Source organism: Dromaius novaehollandiae, chromosome 9 (genome assembly GCF_036370855.1).
Source record: "Dromaius novaehollandiae isolate bDroNov1 chromosome 9, bDroNov1.hap1, whole genome shotgun sequence".
Classification (NCBI taxonomy): Eukaryota; Metazoa; Chordata; class Aves; order Casuariiformes; family Dromaiidae; genus Dromaius; species Dromaius novaehollandiae.
In genome coordinates, this window is record NC_088106.1 from 7,050,667 (window position 1) to 7,066,207 (window position 15,541).

At 51.4% G+C, this 15,541-nt stretch overlaps 1 protein-coding gene across 4 annotated transcripts in view; it reads right to left on the reverse strand.

Moving 5' to 3' along the window:
• TNIK (TRAF2 and NCK interacting kinase) overlaps window positions 1–3,039 on the reverse strand; it is a 197,997-nt gene extending 194,958 nt beyond the window's left edge. For 2 of the 4 annotated variants that reach the window (XM_026105684.2, XM_026105681.2), the window contains exon 1: window positions 2,622–3,039. In XM_026105684.2, the coding sequence (XP_025961469.1) occupies window positions 2,622–2,678 (57 nt within the window). In that variant the 5' untranslated portion in view covers window positions 2,679–3,039. The remainder of the gene's footprint in view (window positions 1–2,621) is intronic. The other 2 variants (XM_064516611.1, XM_064516610.1) reach the window with 1 other exon arrangement.
• Window positions 3,040–15,541: the final 12,502 nt, after the last annotated feature.

Genomic DNA, 15,541 nt, shown 5'->3' on the forward strand with positions numbered 1-15,541 from the left:
CATGTTTTTGTGCTCAGGCAGCAAATTTACTATTGATTTCTGATTCAGACCCTGTGGAATGATTCACGCTTCTTACCCTATCTGCTGAATTTATGACCTTTAACAATTATTCTAAGTGCTAAATGAGCTTAGTTTAGAAGAAGATCTATTCCTTGGCAAATTAAGGCCCTATTCTTGCCTCACTTATAAACCAACACATCTCTTGTAATTTAACGGAGAAGTGTCATAACAGGTCTCTCGCCTTTAGGTTACACAGCACAGGGCTCCCTTGAGCCCCGGGCGCAACTGGCGTTGGCCTGCAGCAGAAGGCAAGGTGGGACACCCCAAACCGCAACAGCTCTGCGCCCCACGCTGCGAACAGCCGCTGCCTTGCTGCGGCCCCGTAGCCTCGCGTGGCTACCCCACGTCAGCACGAGCAGCTTATTGCGGCTCGCCAGCAGTGGGGAGCGGCCCGGGGTTGAAGTCCACGCAAGAGCATCCTCGACCAGCTGTGCAAATCTTGAGCTCCTGGCCGACGCGGCACAAGCTGCTCCATGAAAAGGAAGAGCTGCGGTGTCCTCCACCGCTCTGGTGAGCTCCCATATCCTCCTCCGAATGCCTCAGTGGCAGGCAATAAATAACATCGTCTGCTTCTCCTAATTCTCATCTTATAATGGGACTTGAAAAACCCATTTCCTGCTGAAGCAGCCTCACTGGAAAGCCACACCACCTACCACTGCAGAGGCAAGGGGACGGGGCCAAAGGACCATCCTCTGCGTCCCACCACACTGTCGGGCGCCCGTCCCACCCCGGGAGCTGCCCTGGAGCAGCAGGACGCCTCTGCTCAGAGGCTGCACGCTCTCGGTGGTTTCAGGGCGGGGGGGACGGAAATGGAATATATATATTTCCTTTCAAAATGAAACCCCAAACTGTATCTTGCACTCATTGCTATTAAAAAGCCACAAACACACAAAAACTAAGCACGTATGGATAGAGTTTTAAAAAGCGCCGCTCCCCTAGTTCAAATAAAATTAAAAAAAAAAGCAAGCCTCATGAACAACGCTGCTTTCCTGGATTAACCCACTGACTTGGGTGTCCTCTCGCCAGGACGCCTTCCACCTCCGAGGGGCAGCGAGAGCTCCAGGGCTGTTTTCAAGCCGGACGGTGCCCCGGCTCCAGCCCTGCCTACGCCCCGAACTGCTGAGCAATCGTTTACACTACTAATCAACCAGAAACTCACCAGGAGGAAAGTAGGGCAAGCGAAGAAAGATAGACATCTTTTTTTTTTTTTTTTTTGCACTGAAGCAAATAATATTTCTAAAAATACACTTATGTAAGTCTTCGGCGGATTCTGCTTAATTTTATTTATCTATCTATGCCGGCAGGTTGAGATAAGCAGCCTTGCTGCAACCTCCACACGAAACGCCACTTCTCTAAACGACTCCCTGTGCCCGACACCAACTACCTGTTCTCGAGACGAGAAGGATGAAGAGAAAAGAGGGGGGAAAAAGCAAAAAAAAAAAGTTACCGTAACAAGGGCAGTGGGGGCGGGGGACGGTCGCAGCCCACGCGGAGGCTGACACACTTGCTAAGCCCGACATTTCAAGGGTAGAGCGACGGCAAAGCTTTGTTTTAGAGGGGGAAGGTGAGGCGGAGGCAGCGCTAATGGAGAGGGATGGAGAGAGGAGAGACGGCTCCGGGCCCGCGGCCGCGCGCAGCATCACCGGAGCAGCCCGTCTCGCTCCGGCGCCGCGGCGTGTGCACGCGTGTGTGTGCACGCGTGTGTGCGCATGGTTTATTAATCGAGCTAATTACGTGCTACATGATTTATTAATCGGGGCTCCCCGCACGCCTGCCCCCACCGCCACCGCCCAGGCGCGGGGACAAAGCCCGCGAGGCCCCGTTTCGGCGGCGCCGTGCGGGGGGTTTTCCAGGCAGGTGGATTTTCCACCTGCCGGAGCCCCCGCGGGGATGGGGACGGTGGGGACGGGGGCGACGGGGAGCGTCGCGGCGGCGTCCTGCGCGCGGGCAGCCGGGCGCACCAGCCTTGCACGCGCACACACACATCTACATCAGTACACACCCGTATACACACGTATGCCTACAGACACGTATATACACATGCATATATACACAAATACCCAATATACACACAAATGCATAGATATATGTGCATGCACACACATGCATTTGCACACATATACATAGACACACACACACGCATTCACACAGGCACACACACCCCTAAATACACACACACACTTAAATACACACCTATATGCACACGCACACACTCTTAAATACACATATATACACGCACAGAGGCGGCACCCGCACAGCCCCCGCGCTCGGCTCAGCCTCGCCGCCCCAGATGAGACCCCCCCACCCTTACACACACACGTACGTATATATATATATATATATACACACACACACACACTCACACACCGCCCCCCCCAGCCCCAAGCCCCCCGCAGCCGGGGGGGAGGGGGGCAGCGGGGCAGCGCTCCCGCATCCCCCGCAGCGGGGCACGGGCACACGCTCGCTCACACTCACACTCACACGCACTCACACCCGCTCACACTCACACCCGCACACACTCACACTCACACGCACCCGCACACCCGCACACGCCCGCTCACCCGCAGCGCCGAGAGGTCGATCTCGTCGAGGCTCCGCGCCGGGGAGTCGCTCGCCATGTTTCCTCCTCCTGCGCCGGCGGCGGCAGCGGCCCCGGCGCCGCCACCGAGCTGGCAGTGCGCGGCCGCGGCGCGCTCGGCTCGGCGCTATTTAACGCCTCTCCTCATGCGGGGGGCCGCCGCAGCAGCCGCCCCTGCCGCTGCCCCCCCTCCTCCGCCGCCGCCTCCGCCGCGGCAGCGGGCAGCGCGGCGGCTAGGGGCGGCCGCGGGCTGCCGGCGGGCAGGGCACGCCGCGGGCTGCGCCGGGATGGCGGCGGCGGCGGCGCATCGCCGCCTCCCCGGCCGGGGCGCGCTGCCGGAGCTGTCTGTCAGCGCGGCGGGGGGCGGCCGCGGGCTGCCGGCGGGGCGGGGGCGGCGGCGGCGGGGGGCGGCGGCGGCCGGGGCGGCGCCGCGGGCCTCCGCCAGGGGGCGGCCGCGGGCGGGGTGGGGCGGGGCAGCGCCGCGGGCGAAGGCGGGAAGCGCCGAGGCGGGAGGCGGCCAGGGCCGGGGCTGAGGCGGGGGGTGCTGCCTGCGCCCTCGGGCCCCGCCGTCCTGCCTCTGCCCCGCGCCGGGGCCTGGGCCCGCCGAGGTGCCGCCCCTCGGCCCCCTGCCTCCCGCCGGGCCCGGTCTCACCCCAGGCGCGGACGTGCGAGGGCTCTGGGCCGGAAAGCCGGGCCGCGCACGGTGGTTCTCCGCGCCCTGCTGCCGAGTCACCTCCCGGCTGCCTGGGGGACCCCCAAAGGGGAGCGCGGGGAGGGGGCTGAGGAGGTAACGTCTGCAGGAAAACCCCACCATGCACCAACACTGAAATCCACCCCGGGACGCGTCTCTTGGCAGCGTCCCGCACCCGCATTGGTTGAGCGCGGAGACTCTCACACCACCAAAAAGCCCCTGCTGAAGCATATCCCAGCTATGCCGTGCTTTTTTAAACTTTGGCGGCAAAAGCTGCCGAATCCCAGGTGCTGACCCCAAACCGTGCAGCGCTTGGCTGCTAGGAAGCGGTAGGGCCGCCGCAGTGCGGTGGCCGCTCTTCTTCGTGCACGTCAATACGGTCAGGTCAAGGAACCGACCTGCTCCAACTGGGTCCAGATGTTCGATCCCATTTTGTGTCCTTTCCCCCAGTGCTAAGGTGTATCACGAGCTGTCCTTGACCTACCTAAATCCGTTCCCAAGCAAGAACGAGAGATTTACGTTGTCTCTGGGACTGGAGTTGGCCAAAAGCCTCCAAAACGCGGCAATTAGCTAGGTAGAGTCAGCTTTGACTGTTTTCCTTATTCCCCTTATTCGGAAGTTGTTTCTGCCAAACCAGGTGCCATATATAAATATATATATATAAAATCTGTTGCCTTTGAGCGAGCCGTATGGAAGATGTACTTACAACATCAGCTCCCGCCGGCTTGTGTCAGGAGCGTACAATATGCAGATCTGGGAAGCGGAAACCCTGCACATGAGACAATTGGCAGACGGAGGGGGTTTTCTGGCGCTCGCTGGTCAGAGATGCACTTTGTGAAAAGACAACAAGTCGCATTGTAAACGGCCGGCACCGTTGCAGCGAGGCTCGGCGCCGCGGCCAGCACGCGACGGGGCTCGCGGCCGGCAATACGGTGGCGGTTTCTTCTGGGCTGAGCCCGGAGGGAGAGGGGGCCCGAAGGACGAGCCCTGCGAAAGCGAGCTGAGAGCACAGCCCTCCACAGCTGCATCAGCCTCTCGTTGGTGTTATTAGCGCTGATCGTGGCTTTTTTTTAATGAACTGCTGGAGCATCAGGTAACTGGAGTTACCCTGAGATGCGTGAAGCGCACAGGGCTGCACAGCACGTGCACTGCTGGGATGGTAGCGTGGCTGCATTTATTCCCTTTTTCCTGCTCCATGAATCCTTAATGACTTGCAGAATTAATTAATCCTCACTCACATTTAAAAACACAAATATGATGAAAATGTTAAACTCAATAAAATAAACAAGCATTTGGAAAACAGGGAACAGCCTCATTGCTTCTGAGCGGCCTCCTGAATCTGTAGTGCTGGTGGGATTTTTTAAACCAGATGTCGTCTGTGTCAGTTCAAACCTAGCTATTGCAATGTTTTGCTCATACTTGCGAAGCTGAAAGCAAAACTGCCTAGAAACTAGTTAACAAAAAAAAAAAAAGCAAGATTTCCAACTGCTTTCATTGTTCCCAGGGAAGGAAATGGGAAGAACAAATGGAATGAGACAGGATGCTCATTTTCTCCAATACACTTTCCATCCAAGAATGCAAGGTTTTATTTGTAAAGGACAAAAGGATTAAAATAAATAAACAAATAAATAAATAAATAAATAAATACTGTGCCGCAGTCCTGCATATAGACAGATTGCTTTGATCCTTGGCATGAATGCAAAGTCCCAAGCTAAAGTGTGGTTTAATGACTATCCAACCTCTGTCTATCGAGATGGCAAAAATGTAGAGAACCGTTCTGCGTCCGTAACATGAGAAATGCAGTAAAGGATAGCAGAAGGCGGATGCAAACCCCAGCGACTTCGAGGCAGCGTGGCAGGAGGACTGCCGTGGCGAGCTCAGCATGCGGGCAGCTGCTTGGGGCAGCACGGGCTCGCCAGGGAGACGTCCGGCCATGTAGGACTGGTGCTGGTCAGTCACCTTCTGCAGGCAGCTTTTTCTGCAGAATACAAAGTCTCCAAGACATTATTTTTTTTGCAAGAAAGCACCTGTTTGTATCTCTCTGTATACCATTTCTCTGCCAGGAGCATCTAAACAAAAGTCTTGCAATTTGAGTTATTATGACTTGAAAAAGAGCGCTCAGTTGAGTTGGCCTGAAAGTTTTGCCGTGAGTCAGTCTGACGTTAAATCGTGTTTGCAGCTAGCCTCCTGGGACCGCTGCAGGGCCCCGTCCTGCCACGTGCCGGGACCCCTTTGACCCAACGCGCCGTGCGGGGAGTCCCGCAGCTCCGCGCAGCGCACAGGCGGCGGCACCACATCACACCGCTCGCCAAGCACAAGCCCACGGTGGGGGGTACAGTCGGCGCCGAACTCGGCTCCCGGTATCCCCAGTTAGCTCCCCACGCTGCATTTCTGCCTCCCCGGAGATGGGAACAGTTCTGTGTGAAGACATTGTTTTGGCCACATTCATCAAACTGACTTTTGTTTTACCTTTCCATCCTCTGACAAATGGCAGGATTTTTCCTTTTCATCCCAATTTGGAATGCAGATGAATGCTAAAATGTCAGTTTTTCCTACAGGGTCGCTTTGGGCCCAAGCTTTGGTCAGCCCCGGTGAGCAACAGACCAGACTGACCGTAGTGAACCAAATCTCAGGTGTTGGCAGGGAGGGCTAATGGCATCCGAGTCAGTATTTTTGATTCATTTGTTAAAGGCATTGGCTCACTGATAAACTATCCAGTTCATTTGACCTCCGCATATAACCAAATTTAATAATCTAGCAGTGCCATTGGTGTTAATTACATCCTGAGGGGGTATATGTTGAAATCAGTAAATCTAAATGACGCACAAGGCCTTGCTTGGTTATAGCAAGAGCTTCAGGTGCTTTGGATCATTCTCTAAAAGACTGGAGAGAGAAGGGATGAAGCAAGTAAGCAAGCATGTTTGGGCCCTATTGCGTGATTCTTTCCATCAGCATATGTGGATCACTTGTTGCCAAATAATTCTGTGGTTTTTCTGTTTCCCTAGGACCAGGTTGGTTTACCCTAGTGTCTCCGCATGCAATGCAGTAGTCTATGGGCTCTGCCTCAACTGAATGGAAGATGTTGAAAAAATTAATACTCTGTTAAATGCATAAGGATTGGATTCTAAGCTAACATGATAACGTGCAGCTGTGTTAAAAGGCACTCAAAAATGGGTGGCTACATGTGTCCTACCTGCATCTATTGATCTTCCCAAATGCCCCGTAACTGATTCATTATCACTTTCCGATTGCTAGGCCTTCTTCTGCTGATACCTTTTTTTCACTCGAGGGAGAGAAGTGCTTCTCCATTGCATCCTGGGAGCAGAGCAGGACTACTTGTGTGAACCCTGCTGCCAGGATTTTTCCTAAAGCTATATATATAAAAAAAAATCCTCTAAACAGTTAATTGCTCCCTCACTTCGGCATTGTTGAACTACAAAAACCTGTAATCACTGCAATGGGGGAGTAAAGGGGGAATCAGCAAGGGCGCTTTGAAAAAAACTGGCTCCATAGATTCATATCCAGGGAACAGCACTGCATATTTAAGTACCGAAGTCCTGGGCTGCTGCAGATCAAGAGACAGTAGATGGTACGCTTCCAGGAGCTTCAGCCGCCTCCAGCACCCCCTCCAAGCTGCTGTTCTGCGCCCAAAATATGTGGCACTGAGGCTAGACGAATGTTTCTTTGATGCCGTTGCATTTGCTGTCTCTTGAGGCTGCCACCGTGGGCAGAGTCACCAAGGGGACCGCAGCCTGAGGGCGCTCCACCTGCACTGCCGGCCGGGTGCCGCGAGAAGTACTCCTGCTTCCGATGCCGTACTCTAGCTCACGTGGATTAGACTTGCTATCCGCCCTGCATGAGTTAAATGAGACTTTTCCAGGGTAGCAGTGCTGGTATCCTTTGAAGTGGTGCTGTATTATTTGCTAAAATACCCTAGTTTAAATACCAAGTTGCAATTTTTCAGTAAAGTAGAACTGTATGTAATACCGTGTGCTTTCCTAGCAGATGCCAGCTGACATTTATGTCTTTGTTGGTCTCCCATTAGTCTGGCTATAGTATCTGGAGCCTAATGCATTGTTTATCTGGGCAACACACCATGCTGCTGTTTTAGAGCATGCTGCATTAGCAGTGTAGGGCTTTGTTTTGCCAATTAACCTCTTCCCTATTGTGCCTCTTCTGCGAAGAAAAAAAGCCATCGAAGACCAGTCTTACTCTTCAGGCAGGTGTCAAATCTTTTGTAGTCATTTAGAATGAGCCAGTTGTGACTGTTCAGAAACCAGTCAAAATCCCATTTTTGCCCTGCTTGCAGAAAATGTAGTGCAGCTTTGCCACCAGCAAGCCATGTTCCTGTGGTCCTGAAGAGGAATATTAACTTCTCCCTTTGCTGAGATCTTGAGAATAAAATCTGTATACATAACCTCTAAGAGGAGAGCACCACAGCTTTCCCACCCTGTTCCAGGAATGTGTTCTGCACCCACCTGCCGCAACAGGAAAGTCTTCCCAGAGTCTGTGCTCGGACACATCTGGTTTACAACCCTCTTCACAGCTCCGAACATCTGCTCAGTTTTCAAGTCCCTTTTATCAAAATTGTTTAGCATCTTGATATGTTTTAATGCTGATTAGTCTGGATCTGAGCTACCCTACCCAATGAGTATTTAGATTCTCTCTTTTGTCCTTCTTTCTTGGCTTGCCTTGCTGGACCAGAGACAGCCCCAGGTCTGGGAAACAACTGACCTGAAGCCACCCTCATCTGGCATTAAGCAGAGATAAACCAAACAAGAGGAACAGGCTCTGTCTTTTGTCAAATGTAAATTGTCGGCAGTTAATTAAGACATATTTCAGGCCAGTGTTTGGGGCTTTTTTAATGATAATCTGTCCTGAGGTGCGGTGGGGTTCAACATCTCTCTTCAGGAAAAGGGTTACAAAACTAGAACTGTGCACTGCGGTTCGCAAAGGTGCTGACAGTGAAGGTCTCACAGGGCTTCAGCAATGGCCAAGTGTTCAGAGGCCTAAAAGCTAATATGTAAAGCACATGTGCACCTGTGAGACTGGAGGGAATCCAGGCTCAAAGCCTCCTTGGCATGTTTATCTCTCCAGATATTCATTTATTTTAATAATTGTTGTTTCACCATAAGCTGTGAAAAGTGTTATTTTGCAAAGAAGGCAGAGCCACAAAGGCAATATGCCTTTGCCTTTTGGAAACATATTGAGTACTTATTGTTTTGCCCAGCAAAAGTTAAAAGCCTTTTACATGCAAAAGAAAAGAAAAGTTAAACCGCAGAATAAACTTCCAAATCTGATATTGCAGCTTTCCCCACTCTTAGTCAATGACCAAAGCAGGTGCTGTTCAGAAAACAACTGGCAATGCTTAATGCACCGTAAAGAAGTAGTGTCTAAGTAGTGCTTAAAGTAGTAGTGTCTGAGTGGCAGGACAGGGTCTGAGCCAACTGCTATTGCCTTTACGTGGAGGCTTCTCTTAGGAGTATTTACTTCCTCATGCCTTCGTGGCTATATGGCATTCTTGTAAAGCAGACTCATTAAATTAGATGAAAAGGTTTTTTAAAAAAATTTCTAGCTCTTGTCATAATGGAGAAGAGATAACCCAAGTGTTGTCTGAAGGCAAGACACACTACAGTTATGAAACAGGCAGAGAATTTCAGAGAAATCTGATGTTCTGACTTGCAGAAACACAAAATCATCATCAGAGCACCCAAAAATATGACCTCACCATCTCAGAAAGGAGCCTCTTGGGTCTGGGTTTTTGGTATGAAAGGTCTTCTGCAGGTTGCTACTGCACAGCATGACAGAGCCAGCAGAGTCAAGGCTGGCTTCAGGCCCCTGAGATCCTGTATGGATTAGCTAGTCTCATCTGTGGACCACAACAGAAGACTACAGAACAGCAGGCTTCCTTTCAGCATCAGTTTTGTGACTCTCAGAAGGCATCTTTCAGCCTGCAGTCCAGAACATCCTTCACTCGTACAAATCACAGCTGAAGTCACTAACACCACACACAGATGCAAAAGTCTCCAACAGGCTCTACAGCCGAAGAGCGTTGTGCAGAACGGACAACAGCATCTCCTCACCACTGCCGTTTGACCTAACTAATGACTGATGCAGCTAACGCAGCTGCAAACCTAACACAGATGGCAGATTAAGTCCTCAATGATGTAAGACCTTGACAATTACATCATGTCACCAAGAAATACCTCCAGGAAACCACAAAAACGAGCAAGGCTCAGAGTAAGTACAGCAGGAAGAACGTCCTTAAACACAAATGTCGAGTAGTAATAGGAGGCAAAAACCTCAAGCAGGCAGAAGAGTTCACCTAGCTGTGCAACATCACACTAGGCAGCAGGACCTGGAAAATGAAGTGAGATCCCGGATGGGAAAAGCACTGTCAACACTTAGTTCAGCTCAGGGATATATGGAAGGGAAGTATATAGATACATAACCAAAATAAAGCTGGTTCATTTCAACCAGTAGATGATCTCAGTGTTCACATGGGGCTTCTGAGAACTGAAAAACTATCAAAACATTAGGCAGGAAACTGGACAGTTTTGAAAAAGAGTGTCTATGGAAGACATGCTGCATATTTAGTAGAATGACTCCATCTTCAGTTAAGAGAGCAGAAAAAAGTGGGCTTGTTTCCACTGTGATCAGAGGGAAACCCTGGATGTCTCTGAACAGGCAGTCTGGGCTCTTACATGGTGATTGCAACGAGGAAACCGTTAGCTGGGAACTGAATGGTGTGAGGAAACCAAGGCGCTCAGAAAAGCCTTAGCAAGGACGGTAGCAAAGGAGGCTGCGACCGATTTCCCCTGTGCACCGGTGTCGGCCTGGAAGGAGCTGGAAAATTACTTTTGAATTTCTAGCCCCTAAAGGCTCAAAGCAGACAGTATATTAAAGGAGAGACTTTTAAAAGTCTCATTATGTAGTTAACTTGTCCCAAGGGCTTGGAAGTTTGTGGCATTCAGTTTGTGACTCCCGGCACTGGCAACACTGCAATTTGTGCTGAAGCCACCGAAAGTTTTGCCCATTCGATGGTTACAAGATGAGACCTTTGCCAGTATGAGGTGCCGAGTACCAGGAAACGCAACACGGATGATGGCAGTGGAGAGTGGCTGCTCTGTCGGTCGTTGCTGCCTGCCACGGTCGAAGCCGTGCTCCAGCCGCTGGGGCACGCGAGGCTCTGGAGACTGACACACCAGTTACCTCCAGCTCCTCTCATTGCTCCATTTACAGAAAATGTTTTGAAATGTCAGGTCAAGCTTAACATGCTTCACTGAAATCTCTGCCTTATAGTTTAATTTGCTAGATTAATTTGGAGGTAGGCGCACATACTTGATCCTGGTTTAGTAACACAGTGTTTGCTGATGCTTTTCTAAACCAGCTTCTATAAGGATCCAGCTGAATGGTGTGGGGCACTGGCAAGGTCAGAAGATATTTCTGTGCCCTCATCTCCAGGGTGAGATCAAACCTGTTTTGACAGTAGGTGTATCCCCCGGTGCCCACTGTGAGCTGTAGGAACGAGCCGATGCCTCAGCCCACCGCCAAGTCCCGCTTGACCAAAACAAGTTGCCCTGATTTGTGCAACTTTTTCCTGGCCTTGCTCTGTTTTTTGTATCTCAGTGAGACAGGTCCTTGGCTGTGTGTCATGGGAAGAAGAGTGGAGAGAAGGGTGCAAGAGCAATTTGGGGGAAACCGAGGATACTTCCCAAACTGATTCATTTCCTGCCATCTGTTGCAGGCTACTTGGCTTTTCATACATCTACGCCGTGCACTGAAGACGGCGAAATAGTGATGGGAAGAGAAAGAGCCTGGAGCGCTGAAAACATGCAATTTGCCTTACCTGGGATAAATGGCAGCCTAGTAAGTGCAAGAAATAAAGTCAAAAGTGTTTCTGCAAAACAACGGATACCTCGATAAAATCAACAGGGAAAAACCTCAGCATGCACCTTGACTGGTGAAGGGGGAACAGGCCAAATCTGCCATCAAGGAGCGCAGGAGTGGTAGTTGTGTGGTAGCGTTTGTGTCCTGCTGCGAGAGCCAGCGTTCGCTTGACGAATGTCAGTAACGAAGCGGGCGCCCGTGGGCAGCCAGGCTCCAGGCTGCTTCGTTCCCCACCGCCAGGGAGGTCCGCAGGAGCTGGACTTCAGTCAGGAAGAAATATGGATTCTGATATGGATTAGATACTAAAACTCATCTCTTTACAGCTAGTGCTCCCACTGATTTCAGCAGGTCCCCAGTAGCAGGACCTAACCGAAAATACGCCTTGCTACAAGTTGCTAGTGAAAGCTCAAGCCTTAGGACCATGACAGGCTGCAGAAGTCTCCACGGGGATAAGTCCTGCTCCGTGCAGCAGCACCTCGCCCCGAAAGCACGGAGGGCAGGCGGTGACAGCTCTGCAAAAAGCTCCCTCAAACCGTTCTCTGGGTTATTTAGCTGTTAGAGAAGATCTCAGTGTTTTACAAAATGACTCAAGGAGCACGTTAGACACATTCTGAGAGAAAATCCACTATCCTCCACCCCGGTGGTGGATTTAGCATTTCATGAGCAATCGTGCTCGCAGAAGCACCTAAATGACGCAGACAGCAAAGTGTGAGTCTTGCAGGTGACGTAGCTGCCACGGGCTGTTTGCTGAATTAAACTTTTCCTTTGCAAAGCTGAGCACTAAGAGCTAGGCTGGCTGCTAGTCAACGGCAGTTAGGCTGCTAAAAGCCCAGGTAGCTTTTGGAAAACAGGACTTGGGCTCCTGAATCAAGTAGGCCCTTTGTTAGCCCTGATTTTTCTTTTCTCTCTCTAACTAACCTGAGTTGGTGTAAGCACTGAAATAAACTAAAATTACCCATTAAAAATAATGAAAAAACCTATAAGACAACCATTTCTTCTAGGCATGCAAACCTGTTGGTCTAGCAGCCTTTTCTCCTTCGCCAGTGTTGTCTGTATTTTATTTCAGGTCCTGATACGGCAGATTAAACGATGTGGGAGCATAACAAGCATGCCATCCTGATACTGATGTGCGGATTAAACACAGCAAAACCACCACGAGCACCAGGCACTTCATCAGAAAGAAATACATACGGTCAAAATGACATTGCCTCATGGAGCACTGTAAACCATCGACTTCAGTTTTACCCACAGAAAGGTGCCAGGCAGCTGCTCAGCAGACCCAGACAGGGAAAGGCACGAAACCAGAAAACCAGCAAAAAGCCTGTGCCCCATTCAATCCCACAAATGCTTTTTTTTTCAGACTTATGCTGAGTAACAGCCGAATGTAGGAGCCTATCAAGGAAGCACGGTTCTTCCAGGCAGCGTGTCGGCTCGGTAGCGAGGAGGAGATGTGGCTCGCTTGCTTTTTGCCCCGAGTCCCACTGTGTTTGGTGCCTTCCTTGAAATCCTGATCCTGGAGTCACACGACTATACAAGACTTCATTCTTCCCTGGAAAGCAGTCAACAGCCAAAAGCGTTAGGAAAGCAAGTCTGAAAATACGGTCCCTGAGAAGGTGAAGGAAGGAAACGGAGGGTGAATGCAGGTGATGCAAAGACGCCGGTGACGGGCTCTGCGAGGGCCAGGAGCCAGCCCTGCTCCGGCACCGGGCGCCCGAGACCATCGCTGCTGGAGCAGAGGGCTCCGCTGCACCTCCTCAACTGCAGCCTTGGTGAAGCCTCACCAGGATTAAAATATTGGAAATGTGGGTGACAGCTTAGATTACACATCGTTAGAAACAGCCAGTGTAATCTGCCGCCAGCTCCCTACAAGGAAATCTTTAGCTAACAAATATGCTCCAGTCTTTTGAGCTGGCAGATAATGATGAAACACAGGATAAAATATATCTGCCTTTCGGGGAAGTGTTTGACATTACACCACGTGCTGGGCTGATTTACTCGGCCAGAAAGAGTGACGCAAAGCGAGGGAGCCGTTTTGGACGGTGATTAAAAGCCCTTTTGGGAAGCGGCAGGTGGAGGTTCAGCTCAGCACGACGGGCTGCAGCACGCTGCAAAGCCGCCCCGGCGGCACGGCACGGCACGGCACGGCTGAAGCACCAGCATGCTTCCTCCTTGGGTGCCTCCACTCTGTTTTGAGGAAAGGAGCTTTGTGGACATGGTCAACTGGATTTTGAGCCTACTGAAAAAAACCTGTTTGAAACAGCACGTCTCAGCCCAGGGAGACTTCTCCTGCTGAAGCATTTTGGATAAATTCTGCCTAAACCTTCCTGCTACAGTAAAAATAATACCAATGAAATGGCAAAACGCTGAAAATGCACCAACACAGTGGAAACCAAATCTGGACTGATTTCAACGATTCAGGCTTTTCTGGGGCACTAAGCGGCTCATGCAGCTCGCGGCGCACTGCTCGCCCGGCGAGCCGCGAGGCGGTGGGCAGGCTTGCACGAGCGGTTCGTTATTCTGCACACGCGCCGGCTGCGCAGCCGCTCCAGCCCGCGCCCGTCAGGATCGCGGGAGAAATTCCTGGACTGTGTAATTGTGGCTAACGCGATCATCCAGCAGCAGGAAACAGGGCTGCGAGCATTCGTACTCAGTGCAATTGATGTCATACAGATACGGTCTGCACGGAAACAGAGTGGAGATATATAGCGCCGTGAGTCATCGGAGAGCTCATGCAGCCTTCTGGGAGCAGCATTTTAGGCTGGGAATGCATTTAAGCCTATGCAGGCAAGGTATACATAGTATTTCATTTTAAAATGGCTCAGCGCCGTTTCCTTGCCCCTGTCGCCGGGGCCGTGCCCATCCCCGGGTCGGTGGCTTGGACCTCGCCTGGCTCCGGGTGCCGCGCGGCGCTGGCCGGGTGTCCCTGCAGGCTCCGGGTGCAGTGGGGCACGGCTGTCGGCGGGGCTGGTTCCTTTATGCAGACCCCAGACGTACAAACACCAAGCACAATTCACATTACTGCTTGCAGTCCTCTAATAAAAAGGGCGCTTTTCTGCCGTTTCGGAGAGCTTGGCCTTGCAGCGCGGGCACGTCTAGTCCGTAGCACCCTCTAGAGGATAGCAGCCACCCAGCCCTGTTTTCCAAGAGGATTTGGGTGTGTTTAAAACCATCTCTGCAGCAATGATTTCTCAGGCAAATTCAGTCCCTCCCTGGATCCCACAGCACGTGGAGCAAAACTCCAGGGAGAAGTCTCCCGTGCCGCTGCCCCGGGAGCGGGGGGTCTCCGGCATGTCCCCGGCCGCAGGAGGCAGCGGCCCGACGGCTGATCTCACTGAAACTGGGATGCTGCAAAGCTGCAGGCCAGCAGCTCCTCCGTTCCCTCTGGGCAGGGATAATCCCAAGCTATAGAAACCTGCGAAGCCTCGATAACGTTATCGCGCTGAGGTTGTCTCCTTGTCCTCAGATGGTGACTCGCAGCATGTTTAATTATTGAGATCAGGCTGAACGCTGAGAGATTACTCATCATTGATCCTGGGCATAAACAATTTCCCTTGCAATTCTCTTCTTCAAAAAAGATTTTTTTCTCTCCTCCTTTCTCCAAATTAATTTACATCCCAGCCATGAGCCTCGGTAGAAATTCTTGCCATAATCATTTTGAGCTAAATATTCTGAGTAATCAATCAATGTGGCGGAACCAATTTTGCAACTGTCGCTTTTGATTTTCCCAATAAAAATCTGAGCATTTCACTCGCAGTGCTGCGGCTAATTCCAGCTCTTAAAACCTTCACTTCACCGCATCAGCGCTCCAGAAATGCACTTGAAAATCTGAAGAGCTGGCACAATTGCGGAGAAACTAAAACAGATTGATTTTCAGCAGTGAGAAGAAATCTGGTTTTCCATGTGCCTTTAGACCTTCCTCATGAAACCCTTTTTTTCCTACCTTCCTCCTCTGCAAGAATAACTAAAATGTATTAGCAATCTCATACCTGCAAAAAGCTGGCGCTAATTATAAAAGTTGATGTTATTGAGACCTCAGTGCATGCATATTTGGCTAATAAAGGGGGAAGAAGAGCTTTGCTTGGGGCTGGGAGAGGGGGAGAGGAGGTCTCCCCTCCACAGCCCCGTCCGGGGCACTGGCAGACACGGTGCCTAGGGCAGAGCTTACCTGTGGGGGAGGCAGGGGCTGACGCAGTACCAAAGCGGCTGGAAAAATCCAACCTGGAAAGAACGTGCAAATTAAACGTACCGGTGATTGCTCTTTTTGTTCAGGGTACGTGGGCTGCATTTCTGCTCAGCAAGGAGTGATCAAATTAGAGGCTTTG